Genomic DNA, 24,858 nt, shown 5'->3' with positions numbered 1-24,858 from the left:
TGGATTCTTTACCACTGAACCACCAGGGGAGAACAGCATCGAAACATGTATATTATCTAGGGTGAAACAGATCACCAGCCCAGGTTGGGTGCATGAGACAAGTGCTCGGGCCTGGTGCACTGGGAAGACCCAGAGGGATCGGGGGGAGAGGGAGGTGGGAGGGGGGACCGGGATGGGGAATACATGTAAATCCATGGCTAATTCATTTCAATGTATGACAAAAACCACTGCAATGATGTAAAGTAATTAGCCTCCGACTAATAAAAATAAATGGAAAAAAAAAAAGAAAAAAAGGGAACCCATGATAGAATAGTACCCTTTTGTAAACAAACTCTCAACACATTGATGGACCTAAGCAATAATCAACAGTCCCTAAATATCACAGAAAGAAAGAGACTGGATGAAAAATAATTGAAACTGAATCTGACCAAGTCTCTAGATCAGAGTTTCCAAACCTCCGCACTCAACAGTGACATTTGAAGCTGGGTTAACTCTGCTGTGGGGGGCCTCCTATGCATTGTATCATGTTTAGCAACATCACTGACCTCTACCCATTAGACGCCAACACCACCCAGCACGTTGAAAACCAATGTTTTAGATGTAATCAACAATTTGCAGAAAAATATAAAGGACAAAGAAACATGTTAAATTAAACATTACAACAGAAACACAATCAGCAAAAATGTAGACTGTGGGAAACTAGAAATAAACATTCTGGAGTTGGAAAAAAAGAACTTTTAAAGAAGATATGGAAAAGAACCACATTAAAGACCTAAAAGATACAGCAATTAATTACAAAGATACAGATCTTAGTTGGATTCTGATTAAAACAAAGCAAAAATAATTTTGTTTATAAGAAAATCAGGAAATGAAAATACTGATATAACACAAATGCTTGATAATACTGAGACATCAACATCTTTGAGATTTGTCTTTGGTAATTTTTCTTATCTTATAGAAATACACATTGAGATATTTACAGATGAAATATGTCACCTGGAATTTGCTTCAAAATAATCCAGGGGATGGAGGAATGGATGGAGATATAAGTGAAACAAATTTAGTAATTATCTTCACAATTATTAAAAGTAGGTGTATTTTTAAAAAAAGGTGTAGTCACACTTCATTAAAGTGAACTCTAACATGAACAGGGGTGATTACATGCATCAGCGCAGTTCATCCTTGGTTTAAAAAAAAACTCTTAAAAAAGAATACTCAAGGTGGATAATTTTGACAAAGTTTTGTTTCACTTTTACATATATATATATTACATATATGTGTGTGGTTAAACTATACTGGCAAATAAAAGCACATATGAACCTCAGAAAAAAGTGGGTGATGAGTATATTGAATTTATTACACTACTCTTTGTTTTATATATTTGAAATGTCACTAATAAAAACTTTAAAGGAAAATTCAAAACAACAAGGAAAACCAAAGCTTATTCGTCCTATAATAGTAAAGGCTGTGAAACTAGCCAGTGGCCAAAACTACACTGAAATAGCCTTCAATGGATTTTTTTCTAATTTATTTTTTATTGAAGGATAATTGCTTTACAGAATTTTGCTGTTTTCTGTCAAACCTCACCATGAATCAGCCATAGGTACACATATGTCCCCCCCCCTTTTGAACCTCCCTCCCATCTCTCTCCCCATCCCACCCCTCTAGGTTGATACAGAGCCCCTTTTTGAGTTTCCTGAGCCATACAGCAAATTCCCATTGGCTATCTATTTTACATACGGTAATGTAAGTTTCCATGTTACTCTTTCCATACATCTCACCCTCTCCTCCCCTCTCCCTATGTCCATAAGTCTATTCTCTATGTCTGTTTCTCCATTGCTGGCCTGTAAATAAATTCTTCAGTACCATTTTTCTAGATTGCATATATATGTGTTAGAATACGATATTTACCTTTCTCTTTCTGACTCACTTCACTCTATAATAGGTTCTAGATTCATCCACCTCATCAGAACTGACTCAAATGCATTCCTTTTTATGGCTCAATAATATTCCATTGTGTATATATACCACAACTTCTTTATCCATTCATCTGTCAATGGACATCTAGGTTGCTTCCATGTTCTAGCTTTGTAAATAGTGCTGCAATAAACAATGGGAAACATGTGTCTTTTTCAATTTTGGTTTCCTAAGGGTATGTGCCTAGGAGTGGGATTGCTGGGTCATATGGTGGTTTTATTCCTAGTTTTTTTAAGGAATCTCCATACCGTCTTCCATAGTGGTTTTCTCAATTTACATTCCCATCAACAGTGCAAGAGCGTTCCCTTTTCTCCACACCCTCTCCAGCATTTATTGTTTGTAGACTTTTTGATGATGGCCATTCTGACTGGCATGAGGTGATATCTCATTGTAGTTTTGATTTGCATTTCTCTAATAATGAGCAATGTTTGAGCATCTTTTCATGTGTTTTTTAGCCATCTGTATGTCTTCTTTGGAGAAATGTCTGTTTAAGCCTTTTTCCTACTTTTTGACTGGGAAAATGACTATACTACCAAATGCAATCTACAGATTCAATTCAATCCCTATCAAACTACCAATGGCATTTTTCACAGAACTAGAATAAAAAATTTCACAATTCATATGGAAACACAAAAGACCCTGAATAGCCACAGCAGTCCTGAGAAAGAAGAATGGAGCTGGAGGAATCACCTTCCTGGCTTCAGATTATATCACAAAGCTACAGTCATCAAGACAGTATGATATTGGCACAAAATCAGAAATACAGACCAATGGAACAAGATAAGCTCAGAAATAAACCCATGCACCTATGGGTACCTTATTTTTGACAAAGGAGGCAAGAATATACAATGCAGCAAAGACAGCCTCTTCAATAAATGGTGCTGGGAAAACTGGACAGCTACATGTAAAAGAATGAAATTAGAACACTTCCTAATACCATACACAAAAGTAAACTCAAAATGGATTAAAGACCTAAATGTAAGACCAGAAATTATAAAATTCTTAGAGGAAAACATAGGCAGAACAGTCGATGACGTAAATCAAAGCAAGATCCTCTATGATCCACCTCCTAAGGTAACAGAAATAAAAAGGAAAATAAACAAGTGGGACCTGATTAAATTTAAAAGCTTTTGCACAGCAAAGGAAACTATGAGCAAGCTGAAAAGACAACCCTCAGAATGGGAGAAAATAATAGAATGAAACAACTAACAAAGGATTAACTTCCAAAATATATAAGCAGTTCATACAACTCAATGCCAGAAAAACAAACAACCCAATCAAAAAGTGGGAAAGAGCCTTCAGTGATTTTTATGGAGCATTTGGGCTTCCCTTGTGGCTCATCAGTAAAAAAAAAAAATTAAAAAAAAATCTGCCTGCTAATGCAGGTTCAATTCCTAGGTTGGGAAGATCCCCGAGAGAAGGAAATGGCAACCCACTGCAGTATTTTTGCCTGGGAAATCCTGGAGAGAGAAGCCTGGTGGGCTACAGTCTTTGGGGTTGCAAAAAGTCGACTAAGCACACACAATCACACACACAATCTTGACATAGCTCATTCAAAATATCATTTCCTCAAGAGAATCATCTTAAAGTCCACAGATGACTTCACATCCTTACAGCATTTGTTCAGTGCCCCTCACAAAATCCCTGTTAAAGTAATAACATAACTCACTATTTCAAATCTAATTCCTTGCCAGAAAGTAGGCTTGTCAGAGCACAGGCTTGATTCAGGGCAGGAACTCAAATATTCTTGAATAAACTCAATTTAGGATATATGACTTTTTAGAGACATGTTTTCCAACACATTATTAAGAAAATGACTACATTTCACATTTCATTTTATGCCCTCACTCATCTAAGTCATATTACACAAAGTTACATTTTCATTACTTAAAACATTTTGAAGTATGTTTAAATTACACAAATTACATTATATCCAAAGGCAATGCTGCTGCTATTTCGTTGCTGTTATGTCCAACTCTTTTGGACCACATGGACTATAGCCTGCCAGGCTCCCCTGTCCATGGGATACTCTAGGCAAGAATACAGGAGTGGGTTGCCATTTCCTCCTCCAGGGGATCTTCCCAACGCAGGGATCAAATCTGAGTCTCCTGCTTGACAGGCAGATTCTTTACCACTGAACCACCTGGGAAGCCCAATATACTCTATGCCTTTGCCCTTTACTGAGGGAAAAGAATGGCTTTGTGGCAGTAATACTCAGGGCACTGGAGACTATGCCCTCCCTGCTCAAGCTAAAGAATCCTGGGAGGAACAAGTCAATCAAAACTGTTTATCAAGCCACGTGTCATATAACACATCTTATGCATTACTAAAAAATACAGTAAAACTCTATAAAGTATGATTATCAGTACACAAATTTTAGGGTAGTAAAAACAGTGGTATCATCATGACTATATCTGCACACTCCTAAAAAGCAATGAGTAATTTGTGGTTTTAAGTTCTGAACAAAATTCAAGATCAGTGAGAATGTATAACACAAATACAATAGTGATCTAGGGAACCAGTTAGAGTAGGTTGTCACTTTCTACATATGTAATTTAGAAACATTTGAAATTTTTATATTTATAATGAAGAATTAGCATTATTTCTTCTGCTCATAACATTAACTTTTAAAATAAAAATTAAAAGTCGCTAGGCTGATTATAGGAGGGAAGAACAACACACAGCATCTTGATTTTTCCAAAACAGGCCAAGTCTCAGCAATTAGACATAAAAATACAATTACCCTGAAATACAGTATATTAGATTTTAAACATATTTCATGTTCAGTAGTAAAACTTTCTGTATTTATGAGAAGAGGTCAAAGGTTTTTTCCTTAACTAGCAAAGGTCATAAATGGTTGGCTGGCAAACCAATCATTTGCTTTTTGGGAGTGTGTGGAGAGTCACGTTGGTATCACTTACATGTGGAATCTGAGGTATGTCACAAATGAACATATCTACAAAACAGAAAGACTCACAGACACAGAGAACAGACTTGCGGTTGCCAAAGGGGAGGTGGGGAGGGAAAGGGATGAACTGGGAGTCTGGGGTTGGTAGAGGCAAACTATTACATTTAGAATGGACAAATGACAAGGACCTCATGTATAGCACAGGAGCTATATTCTGTAATAAACCATAAAGGAAAAGAAAATTGAAAAAAAGAATGTACATATGTATATAAGCGAGTCATTCTGCTGTATGGCAAAGATTGGCACAACATTATAAACCAACTATACTTCAATTAAAAAAAAAAGTTTTATAATAACCTAAACAGAAAAAGAATTTGAAAAAGAACAGATGCATATATATGCATAAGTGAATCACTTTGCTATACACTTGAAACTAACATAACACTGTTGATCAATTACATACTCCAAAGTAAAATACAAGTTAAAAAATAAAATAGGTAAATTAATAAAACAAAAAAGCAGAGGGAGAAAAAATATATACACATTCTATGAACTTTATTAAATATCTATATTTTTATCTACTAGTATACTCAGAAAGGCAAATCATATATTTATGCAATTTAGAGTCAGAAGGACCCTTAGAAAATTTAAAGAAGTGATTTGTACAAAGACATTCAGCAACTCAGTGAGCCAAGGTGAAGACTCAACTTCTACCTTGAACCAATCCAGTGTACACCATCCTGTCCCCCAACCCCAAATTTAAAGTTATAGCTGAAAAATAGAAAGGCTATCTGCTATCTCTAGCAAGTAGAATATTATTATAAGAAGGCATCTGGGGGATACTGAGCCAAACCTTAATATTCAGTTACCTTTGTTACACAGCGTGATTTATTGAAGAAAGTCAATTAAGAAACACAAAAGCATCAGCACCTTCAAAATAAGTCACTTTGTACTATTCAGCCTTAAAAGGAAATGAAATTCTGATACATGCTACAACATGAATGAATCTTTAAAACACCATGCTAGGTGAAATAAGCCAGATGCAAGAGGACAAATATAATATTATTTCACTGATATGAAATACTTAGAACAAATCCATAAAGAAAGAAAACAAAATAGTAGTTACCTGGAATTGGGTACTGGGGGAGAATGGGGACTTGTTCAATGAAGGTGGAGTTTGAGTATGGGAAAACGAAAAAGTTCTGAAGCTGAACAGTGGTGACGTGAATGTGCTTCAGTTCAGTTCAGTTACTCAGTCATGTCCGACTTTTGTGATTCCATGAACTGCAGCACGCCAGACTTCCCTGTCCTTCCCCAACTCCTGGAGCTTACTCAAACTCATGTCCATTGAGACGGTGATGGACCATCTCATCCTCTGTCGTCCCCTTCTCCTCCCACCTTCAACCTTTCCCAGCATCAGGGTCTTTTCAAATGAGTCAGCTCTTCACATCAAGTAAACAAAGTATTGGAGCTTCAGCATCAATCCCTCCAATGAATATTCAGGACTCATTTCCTTTAGGATGGACTGGTTGGATCTCCTTGCAGTCCAAGGGACTCTCAAGAGTCTTCTCCAAAACCACAGTTCAAAAGCATGAATTCTTCGGCACTCAGCTTTCTTTGTAGTCCAACTCTCACATCCATACGTGACTACTGGAAAAACCATAGCTTTACTAGATGGACGTTTGTTGGCAAAGTAACATTTCTGCTTTTTTTTTTTTTTTTTTTTTTTAACATTTCTGCTTTTTAACATGCTGTCTAGATTGATCATAGCTTTTCTTCCAAGGAGCAAATGTCTTTTAATTTCATGGCTGCAGTCACCATTTGCAGTGATTTTGGAACCCCCCAAAAATACAGTCTCTCACTGTTTCCATTGTTTCCCCATCTATTGCCATGAAGTGATGGGGACCAGATGCCATGATCTCAGTTTTCTGAATGTTGAGCTTTAAGCAAACATTTTCACTCTCCTCTTTCACTTTCACCAAGAGGCTCTTTAGTTCTTCTTTACTTTCTACCATAAGGGTGGTGTCATCTGCATATCTGCGGTTATGGATATTACTCCCAGCAATCTTGATTCCAGCTTCTACTTCATCCAGCCCAGCGTTTCTCATGATGTTAAATAAGCAGGGTGACAATATACAGCCTTGAAGGACTCCTTTCCCGACTTGGAACCAAATCTGTTGTTCCATGTTCAGTTCTAACTATTGCTTCTTGACCTGCATACAGATTTCTGAAGAGGCAGGTAAGGTGGTCTGGTATTCCCATCCCTTGAAGAGTTTTCCAAGGTTTGTCATGATCCACACAGTCAAAGGCTTTCGCATAGTCAATAAAGCAGAAGAGATGTTTTTTTGGAACACTCTTGCTTTTTCCATGAGCCAATGGATATTTGCAATTTGATCTTTGGTTCTTCTACCTTTTGTAAACCCAGCTTGAACATCTGGAAGTTCATGGTTCATGTGCTGTTGAAGCGTGGCTTGGAGAATTTTGAGCACTACTTTACTAGCATGTAAGATGAGTGCAACTGTGCAGTAGTTTGAGCATTCTTTGGCATTGCCTCTCTTTGGGACTGGAATGAAAACCGACCTTTTCCAGCCCTGTGGCCACTGCTGAGTTTTCCAAATTTGCTGGCATATTGAGCACAGCACTTTCACAGCATCATCTTTTAGGATTTGAAATAGCTCAACTGGAATTCCATCACCTCCACTAGCTTTGTTTGTAGTGATGCTTCCTAAGGCCCACTTGACTTCACATTCCAGGATGTCTGGCTCTAGATGAGTGATCACATCATTGTGATTATCTGGTCATGAAGATCTTTTTTATACAGTTCTTCTGTGTTTTCTTCCCACCTCTTCTTAATATCTTCTGCTTCTGTTAGGTCCATACCATTTCTGTCCTTTATTGAGCCCATCTTTGCATGAAATGTTCCCTTGGTATCTCTAATTTTCTTGACGAGATCTCTAGACTTTCCCATTCTACTGTTTTCCTCTATTTCTTTGCATTGATCACTGAGGAAGGCTTTCTTATCTCTTCTTGCTATTTGGAACTCAGCATTCAAATGGGTGTATCTTTCCTTTTCTCCTTTGCCTTTTGCATTTTTTCTTTTCTCAGCTATTTGTAAGGGCTCCTCAGACAACCATTTTCCCTTTTTGCATTTCTTTTTCTTGGGGATGGTCTTGATCACTGCCTCCTATACAACGTCATGAACCTCCATCCGTAGTTCTTCAGGCACTCTATCAGATCTAATCCCTTGAATCTATTTCTCACTTCCACTGTATAATCGTAAGGGATTTGATTTAGGTCATACCTGAATGGTCTAGTGGTTTTCCCTACTTTCTTCAGTTTAAGTCTGAATTTGGCAATAAGGAGTTCATGATCTGAGCCACACTCAGCTCCCGGTCTTGTTTTTGCTGACTGTACAGAGCTTCTCCATCTTTGGCTACAAAGAAGATAATCAATCTGACTTCAGTATTAACCATTTGGTGATGTCCATGTGTAGAGTCTTCTCTTGTGTTGTTGGAAGAGGGTATTTGCTATGACCAGTGTATTCTCTTGACAAAACTCTGTTAGCTGTTGCCCTGCTTCATTCTGTCCTCCAAGGCCAAATCTGCCTGTTACTCCAGGTATCTCTTGACTTCCTACTATTGCATTCCAGTCCCAATAATGAAAAGGACATCTTTTTTGGGTGTGAATTCTAGAAGATCTTGTAGGTCTTCATAGAACTGGTCAACTTCAGCTTCTTCAGCATTACTGGTTGGGACAGAGACTTGGATTACTGTGACAGAGAATGATTTGCCTTGGAAACAAACAGAGATCATTCTGTCATTTTTGAGACTGCATCCAAGTACTGCATTTTGGACTCTTTTGTTTTCTATGAGGGCTACTCCATTTATTCTAAGCGACTGTTGCCCACAGTAGTAGATATAATGGTCATCTGAGTTAAATTCACCCATTCCAGTCCATTTTAGTTCACTGATTCCTAGAATGTTGATGTTCACTCTTGCCATCTCCTGTTTGACACTTCCAATTTACCTTGATTCATGGACCTAACATTCCAGGTTCCTATGCAATATTGCTCTTTACAGCATTGGACTTTACTTCCATCACCAGTCATGTCCACAACTGTGTGTTGTTTTTGCTTTGACTCCATTTCTTCATTCTTTCTAGAGTTATTTCTCCACTGATCTCCAGTAGCATACTGGGCACCTACCGACCTGGGGAGTTCCTCTTTCCATGTCCTATCTTTTTGTCTTTTCATACTGTTCATGGGGTTCTCAAGGCAAGAACACTGAAGTGGTTTGCCATTCCCTTCTCCAATGGACCATGTTTTGTCAGAACTCTCCACCATGACCTTGGGGGGGCCCTACATCACAAGGCTCATGGTTTCATTGAATTAGACAAGGCTGTAGTCCATGTGACCTACCTAGACAGCATATTAAAAAGCAGAGACATTACTTTGCCAACAAAGATTCGTCTAGTCAAAGCTATGGTTTTTCCACTAGTCATGCATGGATGTGAGAGTTGGACTATAAAGAAAGTTGAGCACTGAAGAACTGATGCTTCTGAACTGTGGTGTTGGGGAAGACTCTTGAGAGTCCCTTGGACACCAAGGAGATCCAACCAGTCCATCCTAAAGGAAATGAGTCCTGAATATTCATTGGAAGGACTGATGCTGAAGCTCCAGTACTTTGGCCACCTGATGCAAAGAAATGACTCATTGGAAAAGACCCTGATTCTGGGAAAGATTGAAGGTGGGAGGAGAAGGAGATGACAGAGTATGAGATGGCTGGATGGCATCACCAACTCGATGGACATGAGTTTGAGTAAACTCGGGGAGTTGGTGATGGAGAGGGAGGCCTGGTGTGCTGCAGTCCGTGGGGTCACAAAGGGTCAGACCCGACTGAGCGACTGAACTGTAACTGTATATGTAATGAGATAATGGCAATCTCCTTCAAAAGGGCCCATGCACGCACTGTCACACTCAATGCCCCCGACCCTGCAGCTGGCACCATCAACCCACGGAGACTCCTGGACACTCACGGGCAAGTCTCAGTCAGTCCTGTGGAGTCACTGCTCCTTTCTCCTGGGTCCTGGTACACACAAGTTTTTGTTTGTGCCCTCCAAGAGTCTGTTTTCCCCAGTCCTGTGTAAGTTCTGGTGGCTCTATGGTGGGGTTAATGGTGACCTCCTCCAAGAGGGCTTATGCCATACCCAGGTCTGCTGCACCCAGAGCCCCTGCAGCAGGCCACTGCTGACCTGTGTACCTCCACAGGAGACACCCAAACACTCAAAGGCAGGTCTGGCTCACTCTCTGTGGAGTCTCCTGCTGCGTACAGGTTTTGTTTGAGCCCTCCGAATGTCTCTGGCAGATATGAGGTTTGATTCTAAACATAATTTCACCCCTCCTACTGACTTGCTGTGGCCTCTCCTTTGCCCTTGGATGTGGGGTACATTTTTTTGGTAGGATCCCACATTCTCCTGTCGACAGTTGTTCAGCAACAAGTTTTAATTTTAGAGTTCTCACAGGTTGCACACTTCAAATGCATATACATTTATCCATTCTTTCTGTTTTGTAAGTTCGTTAGTATCATTTCTTTTTAGATTCCACATATAAGAAATGTCATACAAAAAAAAAGAAATGTCATACAATATTTCTCCTCCTCTGTCTGACTTAGTTGACTCAGCATGACAATCTCTAGATTCAGCCATGGTGATGCAATAGCATCACCATCATCTTTAATGGCTGAGTAATATTCTACTGCATTAATGTACCACATTTTCTTTATCCATTCCTCTGTTGATGGACATTTTAGAAAACTCAGCAGTGGCCACAGGACTGGAAAAGGTCAGTTTTCATTTCAATCCCAAAGAAAGGCAATGCCAAAGAATGCTCAAACTACCACACAATTGCACTCATCTCACAGGCTAGTAAAGTAATGCTCAAAATTCTCCAAGCCAGGCTTCAACAGTACATGAACCATGAACTTCCAGATGTTCAAGCTGGATTTAGAAAAGGAAGAGGAACCAGAGATCAAATTGCCAACATCTGATGGATCATCAAAAAGCAAGAGAGTTGCAGAAAAACATCTCTTCTGCTTTATTGACTATGCCAAAGCCTTGGACTGTGTGGATCACAATAAACTGTGGAAAATTCTTCATGGGATGGGAATACCAGACCACCGGACCTGCCTCTTCAGAAATCTGTATGCAGGTGAGGAAGCAACAGTTAGAACTGGACATGGAACAACAGACTGGTTCCAAATAGGAAAAGAAGTACGTCAAGGCTGTATATTGTCACCCTGCTATTTAACTTATATGCAGAGTACATCATGAGAAACGCGGCGCTGGATGACGCACAAGCTGGAATCAAGATTGCTGGGAGAAATATCAATAACCTCAGATATGCAGATGACACCACCCATATGGCAGAAAGTGAAGAACTAAAGAGCCTCTTGATAAAAGTGAAAGAGTAAAGTGAAAAAGTTGGCTTAAAGCTCAACATTCAGAAAATTAAGATCATGGCATCTGGTCCCATCACTTCATGGCAAATAGATGGGGAAACAGTGGAAATAGTGACAGACTTCATTTTGGGGGGGCTCCAAAATCACTGTAGATGGTGATTGCAGCCATGAAATTAAAAGATGCTTACTCCTGGTAAGGAAAGTTATGACCAACCTAGATAGCATATTAAAAAGCGAGACATCACTTTGTCAACAAAGGTCCATCTAGTCAAGGCTACGGTTTTTCCAGTAGTCATGTATGGATGTTAAGAGTTGGACTACAAAGAAAGCTGAATGCCAAAGAATTGATCCTTTTGATCCATGGTGTTGGAGAAGACTCTTGAGAGCCCTTGGACTGCAAGGAGATCCAACCAGTCCATCCTAAAGGAGATCTGTCCTGAGTGGTCACTGGAAGGACTGACACTGAAGCTGAAACTCCAATACTCTGGCCACCTGTTGTGAAGAGCTGATTCATTTTAAAAGACCCTGATGCTGGGAAAGACTGAGAGCAGGAGGAGAAGGGGACGACAGGGGATGAGATGGATGGATGGCATCACCGACTCAGTGGAGATGAGTTTGAGTAAACTCCGGGAGTTGGTGATGGACAGGGAGACCTGGTGTGCTGTGGTCCACGGGGTCGGGAAGAGTCGGACACGACTGAGTGACTGAACTGAACTGAATGGCTTTTACTTTTAGACAACCAATCATGCTATTTACACAATGTTGTTTCTCCGTGGCTCTCCAGGGACTTCCCTGGCAGTCCAGTGGTTAAGACCCCAAGCTTCCAATGCGAGGGGCCCGGGTTTGATCCCTGTTCAGAGAACTAAGATCTCATATGCCATGTGGCACAGCCAAACAAAATAGAAAACAAAAAACAAACCAAAAAAGAAATACACGGCTGTCCATAGCAAGCACCTATATCAAAACACTCTTGCTTACTTTACTATTTATTAGAAGAAAGGGAGCCAGGAGAAGAGAAAGGGAGCAGTTAACATGCTAAGAAAACAAAGGAGGGTAGGCAAGGATGGAACACAAAAGGAACATAGTACTGACCACCCCTAAACCTGCTTTTCTCATACACTTAACTAAATCACTCAAACTTGTTTATGCTAGTTTTATTAATTCAGATTTGGTCTGAAGTAATTATAAACAGTATTACATGATTCTTGTCAAGTTACAGACCTATAGGCCATGCTGTGCTCGTTCATGTCCGACTCTTTGCAACGCCATGGATTGTAGTCCACTGTCCACAGAATTTTCCAGGCAGGAATTCTGGAGTGGGCTGCCATTTCCTACTCCAGTGGGTCTTTCTAACCCAGGGATCTAATCTGTGCCTCTTGCATCTCCTGCATTGCCAGGCAGATTCTTTATTACTGCGCCACCTAGGAAGCCCATATACCTACAGGACTTGTCCTAAAAAGACTATAACAGAATCAAGGAATACTTCTTGGAGTTGGAAAAAAGATAAACCAACTAAACTATCCTAACTTTCATCACTGCCCTGCTTAAAGGATCAGGAAACAGAACAATAGAGAAAAGATAGCTTTTTTAAATGATTACAAGAAGATGAGCTAAAAATTAAGCAAGAGAATTAATCTTGTGTTATTGGACAAGTCAATCAATCTCTCTGGAGTTCATTTTCCTTAAATGTGAAATGAGGAAGGGCTGGCTACTTGGAATAAGTTTAAACATCATCAACACCTTTGACTTTCTTAAATTAAAATATTAAAAAAAAAAACCAACTTTAACAATGATATTTAAACCGTTCTGAAGTCATAGACCCTTTGAAAAACCTGTGATATCTCCCCAGAAAAATGAAAATACAAAATCATTCATTTTTGCATTATATTTCAGTAAGTTCAGGAAACAATGAAGATCGACCATGAATGGGAGGTTTCTAGAAAATTCCGCCTTTCTCTTTTAAAAATAATGTATATGTTTATAATTTTTACGACATAACTCTATGAATAAAATTTCCTACCCAATCTCAATCTGACTTACTCTAAGCAGGGAGGGAAAAAATGAAGTTTAAGCAGTTTTTAAAATTTTAAATAGAACAAATATACCTTTTCAAAAGAGAGACAGCTTGCTTTCTTTAAGTAAACAGTATTCAACATTATTAGATTCTTTACTAGCCAAAACCCATTTTTGATTGATTCTACTCTGGCAACTTAAACACTCAATTCCACTTGACCACACTTTAACAACACAACTGCTTCTGACAGAACCACATGAAGCTTCAAATAAGATACACCAGTGGAATGGATCAGAACATATGGTCACAAAAGGAAGCATCTGAAAAGATATGTCTGGCAAGTCTCAGACCAAGTTAATGACAATAATTAAAATTTCTAAATCTGAATAAGAAATTCTGATTAAATATGATTAATTTTTATATGCCTCACTGTCTAATCACTATTGAGATACTCAATGACTGAATGGTCCACAGTAACCTAGCAAGCAATTTGACTTTTTCTAGAGACTGGGCACAAAATGTATACAAGTTCCTCAATATCTGTCAGTGATGAATTATATAAAATCTTTCCAAGAAATAAAACACTCATAGTAAATTTCATGCACTGTGCTAAATTCTGTGAGAAAATACAAATGAATACAATAACCCTGGATTCAAAGAACTTAGAAACCAACACTTCCACTGTATTACGACAGCCTTCTAAACATTTTAAAGAGTTAAAACTAATTTTGCCTAGTTTTTCACATAAGCCCTTCTACAGACAAGAAAAAGAAACTGGGCCCTTGGAGTCCTGGGGCTCTAGTTTGAACTCACAAAGCAAAGAATACAAATATTCCATTCCCTCCATAATACAGTACTACTAGATTTTAATATAAAAATGCCTTTTCCCCTTGATTTGAGTAAACTGACACTTAAGTAAGATGCACTTTGTAATTACTGTGACTGCACACATGCCTACAATGCCAGGCTAAAAATACCTGCAAGTCTGAGAGTCACAAGCCTATAAGATACAGTCAAAGCTTAGCACACAAGGTCCCCAGCTGTGCCCCGACCATTACTCTGACAACCTGCCCACTGTGGAGGCAAGACGGACATGCAGGTGCCCCTTGATGGGTTTTGTGGGCGGAGGTGAAGTAGAAGAGAATAGCTTTATTGCTTTGCTAGGCAGAGGGGACACAGTGAGGTGCCCTCAAAACTGCGTGTCCCTGCCCCTTGATGTTTCATGCCAATTGTTCCCATTCCTGGAATTCTCCTTCTTTGTCCAGCAACCAGCAAACTCTTTTTGTCTTGCCAGATTCACTCAAGCAACGCTTCTTCTAAGATGCTCTCCTGAACACCCAAAACAGTTAACTATACTGTCTTAGGTGTCCTTTGTATATTTCATATGGTTCTATCATAGCACCTTATTCCCAAAGTATTACTTTTTCCCTTTGTTTACTCATTCTTTCTCACTAAGCCATGAGTTTCTTCTCAAGGTCATGAACCTCATTTTATTTATATTTCTAATGTTCAACAGTGCCTGGCGAATGATGGCTATCTCATAAATACCTGACAGATAAATGGACAGATAGATGAAATAAATGTTTCCTTATTATTCCTTATAGCAGTTATAACCACCTAACATTTTAGTTTACTTTTAAATTTTGTTTATTGTTTTTCTGTGATTTATTCACTGATGGAATTCTAGTACATAGAACGTGCCTAAAACACAGTAAATACTCAATATTTACTAAATGAATGAATAAAAGATAACTTAGCTATCTGAAAACCATTCTGCTCAGATTATTCAACATAAAATATGGCTTTGCATGTATTTTTTTTTCAAAATAAGAAATGAAAGTATACTTGATAATGGCAGTAAATAACAATTTTTTTAAACTTCTAAGAAAAGATATGGTTTATTAACATTAAAATTCTAAATGGTCATGGGTAAGTTTATGGTTTTCCCATTTTTTTAGTACAATATTGAATAACACTAGCTTTCAAGAAGAGCATACAAATTCTTACCCATCCTTGGTTTGATCAGCTACTCCTGCCAAGAGCTGCACAATCTTCGGATTGCTATTTGGATCATTATACAGTCCAAGATAGCGCTGGACAAAGTCTTCCGGGGTCATGTAATGTTCTCCATCAACCTCAGTACTGGCATACTAAAAAGTAAATAATGTATATTTAAAATTAAAATTGTTCAGTATCTTTTTGTACCCAACAAAAGTTTTCTGAAAAAGCAAATTAAATGCCAGTATCATAATCAAGGTAACAATAAATGCAGAAGTTTTTTCTGGGTAGTCCAAAAACAGACACCCAGAGCCTGGGTTCAGAACATTAACAAAGTACTGATACATGCTACAACATGGATGAACCTTGAAAACACTTTAACTTAAAGAAACCACACAAAAGACCACATAACTCATGACCTCATTTATATGAACTGTCCGTAATAGACAAATTCGCAGCATCAGAAAAGTACAGGAGTAGTTGCCAGGAACTGGAAGGAGCGGGGAATGCAGCTAACCACTTTACATAGGGGGAGTTTCCTTGGGGGTGATAAAAATGCTCTGGAATTAGACAGTGGTGAAGTCATACAACATTGTAAATAAACTGGAAAAAAAAAAAAACCACTGACTTGGACACTTTAAAATGGTGAATTTTATGGTGTGTGTGTGTGTGTGTGTGTGTGTGTGTGTGTAGACATGAAGAAATATGAGAAAGATAAAGAAAGGTGAAAGGGCAACCAAGGTAAGAAAGCCTCAAAGCCTCTGGAGGCTTCCTGACAGCAAGAGTAGGGGTGGGGACACACCTGCCAAACCTTAAAAGGGCAATGACCAACAAACGCGTAACAAACAAGACCTTCCAACACAGGTATTCCTTCTAAGTACCAGAAGCTGGAAAAAAGAAAGAAAAAAATTCTGTCTTTTATGTTTTAGAGAAGAAAATAATAATAATAGCTTATTAAATAAACAACTCAATATATAGTAAGGGTCGTATGTACTATGGTACAGAAAGCTCAGCACCAAAGAATTGACGCTTTTGAACTGTGGTGTTGGAAGACTCTTAAGAGTCCCTTAGACTGCAAGGAGATCAAACCAGTCCATCCTAAAGGAAATCAGTCCTAAATACTCACTGGAAGGACTGACGATGAAGCTGAAACTCCCAATACTTTGGCCACTTGATGTGAAGAACTGACTCATTGGAAAAGACTCTGATGCTGGGAAAGACTGAAGGCAGGAGGAGAAGGGAATGACAGAGGATGAGATGCTTGGATGGCATCACCGACTTGATAGACATGAGTTCAAGCAAGCTCCAGGAGTTGGTGATAGACAAGGAAGTCTGGTGTGCTGCAGTTCATGGGACTGCCAAGAGTCAGACATGACTGAACTGAACTGACTAAACTGGTGACCAAACATGAACAGCCAAAGCCTTCCTCTATGGGTTGCAGCTGATTAACTTAGCTACTTCAGTCAACTATCAAAGTAGTAACATCAGAACATTTCCCAGAATTGAAGAATACAAGGGGCCACTAAGTGCCAAGCACAGTCAACCAAAACACAACAAAGACCCACACCAGGGCTTGATTCATCATCATAAAATTAGAGAACATCAGAATAAAGAGAAAATTTTAAATGTTTTCAGAGAGAAAAAATAGGTCATGTATAAACAATTATGAATCATGGGCCTCAATGTTTCCCAACAGAAACTTTGAAAGCTTGAAGACAATGCAGTAAGGCACTGAAAATTCTATGAGAAATGATTTCTAACCAAGAATTCTAAACTGAGCCAAACTTTCAATCAACTGTAAGAGTAGGTTAAAAGTGCTCTGGAATATCCATATTCTCAATATGCTTTCCCTCCCTTTTATGTACCCTTTCTCAGGAAGCTATGTGATAATTTGCCCCATCAAAAAGACAGCATGAACCAAGTAATAGAAAGATGGAGGATCCAGGAAACCGGATGATCCAGCCCAGTGAAGTGGCCAAGGGAAATCCCGGGACAACATTTGTGCTGCAGGGTTCTGGAGTGCCAGTCCTGGCTGGCAGAGGGAGGGCTCCAAGAGAGCAAGCCGCTAGGGAAACTGCAATGTCAGATTATTCGAGGCATTTGGCTTTGTGGAAAATAACTCTGGGAGGAGCCTAAATCTTTACACAAATGTCAGCTTCTCAATGAGACTTACCCACCCAGACTGGTATTTATACTCCCAAATCCCCTATGGTGTTCTGCTTTCCTCCTTGGCACCTATCAACTACCATACTATGTATTTTACTTATTATGTTTGTTGTCTATCTCACAAGTGGCATGTAAATATCACAAAAGAAGGAATTTTTGCCTAGCATGTTCACTGATGTATCCCAAGCACCAAGAATAATAGCTGACACATGGTAGGCACTCCGTAAATATTTGTTAAGGGATCAGTAACAGGTACACGAATCACTAAGTAAATGAAAAATTAAGCAATTTTTAACTCTATAAAAAAGTAAATTATGAACAAGTATTTTTGTCATATAAAAACAGAAAACATTACATGATTTGGCAGAAAATAAACAATTTAGAGTTATAATAATGTAGATGCCAAATATTAATTTAATAACAATTATAAATATACTGATAAGCATGGAGGGAGAAGAATGGGAGAGGAAGTCAAATACCTCAGCTGCTATAAGAGAAAGTCAATAGTGTCTAGAAGCAGCAGTACAAAGATATGAAGTATTTCTACACTTTATGAAAAGCAAAGTATAGAAATACTTCTATTCATGAAAAATGAATAGCTAGAAAAATTACAAGAGGTTGCTTCTAGGAAAGACAAGGATCAAAAGATCAAAGGACTGCTGGTTTGCTTTTGGTTAAGCATTTCAAATGTCTTCATTTGGGAACCTGACTAAACCAAGCCATTAGCTCTTTCAGTAAGGACAGAATTAAATTTTAAATTGTTTCCTTTGTTGTATTCTGAAAAATATCATTGAGATTATCACAGCAAATGCTCTATCAGCCAACATAGGAAGCAGCCCAAAGGTGGACACATTCTTACTAGCTGGTACTACCAAAAGCACCTAACTGGTATAACCCCAAAATAAAGTCATGGTCTCTCTACATGCTATAAAAGTCATACCTGAAAGGTTCCTGTGTTTACACCCTGGCTCTAAACTTATTCACTGTGAGTCCTTCAACAAGGACATTCTCCTCCCAGGCCCCTAGATATATATCACATATCTATAAAATGAAAACTAAATAATCTTTGACATTTCAAAACAGGCATGCAAACAGGATAAAGAAAAAATAAACTGTATGATATTGAGTGGATTCTACTAATTCTAATCAATTGCTGCTTCTCCTCAAAATTCTTCAATGTATAACATAATCTGACACATTTACCAAGATATGAAAACCACCAGGGTTAAAGACAGGCAGGAGTGGAGAAAGGCACAATGTTGGCAAGGCTACTGGAACTGGAAAGAGGGATCAATACAAGGAAGTCTAAAAATAGAACTTAAGCAACTGATAAGCGAGCAATTAACTAGAATGAGTGCCAAAGGTATGAGACACATACAATGGGAACCAAAAATAAATGATTCATTTTGAAGATAGATGGCAGGGAGTTGGTGAGAGGAAAAAGAAAATAATGTTCGGAACAGGCCTTGAAAGCAAAATTCAGTTTTAACTGCAAATTGAAAGAAAGGGTATTTCAGGCTTTAAAAAAAAAAAAAAAAAACAGAAAAATTTTAAATGAATTTATTTCTTTTTGGGGGGAGGGGGTTGCTGTCTGGAGAAAGATAACAAAGAGAGGGTATACAAAGATGTGTGGAAGTGACACTGAAAAGACAATTTGAGACCAGATAGTGGAAGACTTGGAATGCTAAAACAAAGAGTTGGAACTTTATCCTATGGGCCATGGGATACCACTTATAATTTTAGGAAGTGAGAGACATGATCTGACATGTGCTTTCCCCGGCAGCAATGTGAAAGATGGACTGGAGAAAAGATAAGCTGCCTGGGGGCAGGGAGACCAAGTAGTGGCTACTGCAAAGATCCAGGGGAAAGAGATTGAGGCCTGCACCAAAGCAGTAGGAGTGAAAATGGAAAACAATGGGGATTTTCACCCACTGCTAGAGGCTTTTCATTTTATTTATGATTTTAATACTGTCGATTCACACCATTCAAAATAAGAATATACAATGAAAAAAGTCTTCCTCCCGCCTCTTCCCAGTCACTCAATTCCTCACTCCAGAGGCAATCAATTTCTCACACACGCTTTCAGATATTTTTTTGTGCATAAACAAGTAAATTTTATATAAAAGATATATATATATATAGACGCCAATATGCATTCAAGCACACTAAGTTGCTTCAGTTGGTCTGACTCTTCGCAATCCTATGGACTGTAGTCCGTCAGGCTTCTCTGCCCATGGGGATTCTCCAGGCAAGAATACTGGAGTGGGTTGTCATGCCCTTATCCAGATCTTCCCAACCCATGGAATGAACCCACATTTTTTATGTCTCTTATATCTCCATCAGCACCACCTGAGATGCCCCATATATGCCAATATATACATACAAATATGTATGATTATTCTTATTCATGTCTTTTTAACACAAATGATAACATACTATTCACACTGTTCTATCCATCTTGCTTTTTCACATTAAGTCCTTTAAAAAAAATGATTCAGATATACAGCAAATACCAAGACAATATTGTAAAGAAATTATCCTCCAATTTTAAAAAATTAAACAAAAAAAAGTAATTTAGCAATATATAAATACATACCCACAAATGTGTGTGTGTGTGTGTGTGTGTGTGTGTGTAATATATAAAGAACTGTCAGTCAGTCAGTTCAGTCGCTCAGTCGTGTCTGACTCTGCAACCCCATGGACTGCAGCACTGCAGACTTCCCTGTCCATCACCAACTCCCGGAGCTTACTCAAACTCTTGTCCATCGAATCGGTGATGCCATCCAACCATCTCATCCTCCGTCATTCCCTTCTCTTCCTGCCTTCAATCTTTCCCAGGATCAGGGTCTTTTCCAATGAGTCAGTTCTTTGCATCAAGTAGCCAAAGTATTGGGAGTTTCAGCTTCAGCATCAGTCCTTCCAATGAACATTCAGGACTGATTTCCTTTAGGATGGACTGGTTGGATCTCCTTGCAGTCCAAGGGATTCTCAAGAGTCTTCTCCAACAACACAGTTCAAAAGCATCAATTTGCAACCCCATGGACTATACACTCCATGGAATTCTCCAGGCCAGAATACTGGAGTGGGTAGCCTTTCCCTTCTCCAGGGGATCTTCCCAACCCAAGGGCTGAACCCAGGTCTCTTGCATTGCAGGCAGATTCTTTACCAGCTGAGCCACAAGGGAAGCCCATAAAGAACCATAAAAATACTCATATTCATTGATAGACTCCTCGGCCAATTTCTATAAGAAATTTAAAATAATTAAGACCTAAATATAAAACAAGAAAATATAAGAGATGGGTTATGGTGATCTTTGTTCTCTCACTTCACAATTGAGTTGCTTTCTTTAATTAGCAGATATTAATTTTTTTTTCAGATATTAATTTTCAAAAGGAACAATATGAAAACATTTCAGTTAGTATTAACAAAATAAAGCAACTAAGTGTCCATTTGATGTTTTTGAACTATGGTGTTAGAGAAGACTCTTGAGAGTCCCTTGGACTGCAAGGAGATCCAACCAGTCCATCCTAAAGGAAATCAGTCCTGAATATTCATTGGAAGGACGGATGCCGAAGCTGAAACTCCAATACTTTGGCCACCTGATATGAAGAGCTGACTCATTTGAAAAGACCCTGATGCTGGGAAAGATTGGAGGCAGGAGGAGAAGGGGACAACAGAGGATGAGATAGTTGGATGGCATCATTGACTCAATGGACATGAGTTTGAGTAAACTCCGGGAGATGGTGATGGACAGGGAGGCCTGGCATGTTGCAGTCCATGGGGTCGCAAAGAGTCAGACACGACTGAGTGACTGAACTGAACTGACTGAAGTGTCCATTTCTTTTTGTCACAAAGGTGTCTGATATCTAATACCTGAATCTTATTGCCAGGACTATCACCACTATATACACAGATTACATACACACAGAGAGAAATTCTGACATTCTTAACTTTAAAACTATCAGGAAATGGAGCAGCCTTAGTACAAACCACCAAGGACACAGTAGCCAACAAGAAAAACAATTGCTTTTGTTGGCACGTACTGGAACAGGCTTTGCTAATATCTGGGGTTATAAATGATGCCAGAGAATCACTTACCCTGAGGTATTTTGCTAGTGTTTTTCCCAACTCTCCTAGTCTATTCTAACTGAAAGATAAAGTGCATAGCTCAGAGGAAAAAAACACAAGTCTTCTCAGCCACAAGGAGTCAGTACTTGACTTCTGCAGGAGACAGTTAACTAATTAACTCATTAAATTAGAGACAATTACTTGGCAATGTCACTGAGCCTGCTGCCTGAACAGACAAAACAGAAGAGGGAATTCAGAACTGAAACTAGAATCTACCCACAGTCAGCCAAAAGGCTAGAGCATTTCCTTAACAAAGAAAAGCAGGTACCTCAAAAATGGGTAATACATTTAAACTAAAAATATTTTTAAAAATAAGAATGACCAGTTTATTTTAAATAACTTCATTACTTTTAATGCTGATTTTGACTGGATAATAACACTTAAACAAACAAAAAAAGGAAACATGGCCTAAAGTAACACAGCTAGAAATAAAGAAAGGTTAACCAGGCTTACTAAGACTTTTTCTGCTAACCAAAATGACTTGCATGTTTACACTAAAAATGAAAAAAAGCAATTTAAAACAAACTTTTGGATCACCTAGGCTAACACTTATGCTAAAAAATTAATATATTAATTTAGTTGCTCAATACTGTTTCTATTTTGTTCCTATCATTTCAAAGGCTGAACTAAAATGACTTGAAATGAAATTAGCCAAATATTATATCCATACTCCAAATAACTTTAGAGTTAATCATTTGCCATTTCAAAGATGTTTCTTAAGCAGTCATAAATCCTTCTTGGGCAAGAAGTCAAGGACACATAAAAAACGTAGACAAGAAGCAGCTGACAGTATCAGAAAAAAAATAGGTGGTCTATTTTCTCAATTAAACTTTTTTAAAACCTAACTGAAGTGTTTTAATGTGAAAGTGCCCATAGCTTTGGCATTTCCAGAAATATTTGAATTTGAGTATAGCTCATATGTGTTTGAAAAAGCCTTGACATTCTGAAGCATGAGAAAGAAAATGGATCTTAAAGAAAGGTTAAAATCTTTATACATTTAATCAAAATCATTGCTGATAAAAGACAGTATGGTTTCATACACAGATTTATGTTATACTTTCACTGAACTACCTCTAGCTTCAAAAGAGACGATCATGTTATCCAGAAATGTTTTATCTATCAAGCCAACAGATCAACACATCAAGACCTCACATGACTGTAGTTAACTGAATATTAATAACTCCTTTGCAATTTTACCAAATGTAACCTTAAGGAACCTTTAGAATGTATGCAACCCACATCACAGGTTAATTATAAAGCGGACTTTACAAAGCTTACACACTACATTTCCACTGAGTAAGGGAAGAAAAAAAAAAAGGTTAACTTAAAATTCAAGAACATGAATGAGTAAATAGACCCAAATAGTTTTAATGATATAAACTAGCTGTTTAAATGGTTAAAGTTTAAAAATAGAAGTTTTTGATTTTTATATTTCTAAAGGATTTTCCAGAAATCATAAAGGAAAGTTCTGACAGGTTGGGACTAGGAAGCTGGTCACTTTTTAAAAATTATAGTGTGTCAAGATCAAGGATTTTCTTCTTCAGGACGCCCACCAAAACCAAGGTAATATATCTAAAGAAGCACTTCTTATTAAGCCAAAAATCTGCTTAAATCTTTCAGGTTATTTTGCATTCATTTTAGAACATTTATCAAGTACCAATTTTGTGCTGGGCACTAGGCCTGGCACTAGGGATGCAGAATCAAGAAAACATAGTTCCTGCCCTCAGGTCACTCAGAGACCATGGCATGATGGACACTGAAACTAAGGTCAGAAAAGAGGTTCTAACCTCCTGTGTTGTTAAATAGTAGAGATTTCTGGAGCAAACACACACTTCTCAGAGTCTCTTTAACGAGAAATTACAGAAAGGCAGATCTTTCTGTAAGGGTAAAAAGTGAGACCTTAAACATCAAAGTACTTGGAAATTGCAAAGCTAATGCAGATTGACATAGTTATTCTAAAACGCTTAGAAATACAGAAAAGCAGCAGATCCCAGTTTCCCTCCTTGCATACTCAATTTTTCTGCTTCTGCTCAAACATGAAGGAGTTACTGTTCTAACTCTTCACCCTTATTCTAACCAAGGTTTCCTTCTACTGTACTTCTATACCTCTACTATTCTTGGGCTTACCAGAAAGCCAGTCCTGACTGATCTAAGCACCTTCATCTCTGCTTATCCAACATGTGGCTGTAATATGAGTCAAAACAAACTGTTCCTCCCTGACTTTGTTCCCAATCGAGATAAACTGACATTTTCAGATTGCAACATCCTTGTGATTTCTAACTCTCAAAGGACAATGTCACAAAATTTGGTAACTACAAATATCACACAGGGCATTTCCTATACAGAAAAAAGAATTACATGAGCAAAGGAAGAGAAAGACTTGTACCAATGCAAGAGTTGAGCACATGAAGCTACTAATCTTGTCCTTCACCATTACTGCTCTTACTCCTAATGCAAGCCAAATTTAGTCCGGAATGCATGCCCTTTCACTACTCAAGCACTCTATGTAACAAGCAAAGACCACAACAGATCCAACAACACAAATTCTGTTACAACAGTGCAATGTGGAATTCAAGAGCAGAGATAATATTTTAATGAGAAAAAATAATTTTTAATACATACAGTCACATCGATTTTAACAACTCTATGAAGCCACATTAATTTTTTAAAACAGATTTTAATGAGTGACAGAAAATTTTTTTGGTATTTACTAAAATCTACACATGCATTTTTTAGGAAAAGGCAGTTTTATACATCTAATTAGCATTTTCAGCTGCATATTTCACTTACACTGTAAACAAAACCTATTTAATACTGCAAAAAAAATTCTCCAGAAACCTGCCTTTCTCAGATTGTTTCATGAAACACTATCTTCTTTTTGTGTTAATATGTATATTTTTACTATTTGTTACATCAAGGCCTACTGTCAGCTACCATGCAATCTCTAACAAAGTGAGGAAGTGCAAGACTTCAGTTAATCACTGAAATTAACAGAAGTTACCATAGTAAGCTAAGTTTTTCAAAACAATTTAGCGCCTAAAAATGGCCAAAAACCTTGGAAATAATGACCCCAGAGAATTTAGTAACTGGAACTAGGATGTTTCATAGCATATTAAGTTGAATAATTTGCATTGTTCCTAAATACTTCAATTTCCTGGTCAAAGTAACCATGGGAACATTCAAGGGGCATATATTTACAAGCCTGGACAAAT

General features: G+C 38.1%; 1 protein-coding gene across 6 annotated transcripts in view; it reads right to left on the bottom strand.

The window, feature by feature from the left end:
• SLC25A12 (solute carrier family 25 member 12) overlaps positions 1 to 24,858 on the bottom strand; it is a 189,731-nt gene that overhangs the window by 68,177 nt on the left and 96,696 nt on the right. For 4 of the 6 annotated variants that reach the window (XM_020896344.2, XM_020896345.2, XM_070476021.1 and 1 more), the window contains exon 3: positions 15,362 to 15,504. The exons of the other annotated variants lie outside the window; for them this stretch is intronic. In XM_020896344.2, coding sequence (XP_020752003.1) covers positions 15,362 to 15,504 — 143 coding nt within the window. The remainder of the gene's footprint in view (positions 1 to 15,361; positions 15,505 to 24,858) is intronic. 6 annotated transcript variants of the gene reach the window in all.

Source organism: Odocoileus virginianus, chromosome 13, assembly GCF_023699985.2.
Source record: "Odocoileus virginianus isolate 20LAN1187 ecotype Illinois chromosome 13, Ovbor_1.2, whole genome shotgun sequence".
In the NCBI taxonomy this organism is placed as follows: domain Eukaryota; kingdom Metazoa; phylum Chordata; class Mammalia; order Artiodactyla; family Cervidae; genus Odocoileus; species Odocoileus virginianus.
Note: the sequence above shows the minus strand (reverse complement) of the source record. Positions and strands in the feature narration are given on the sequence as shown.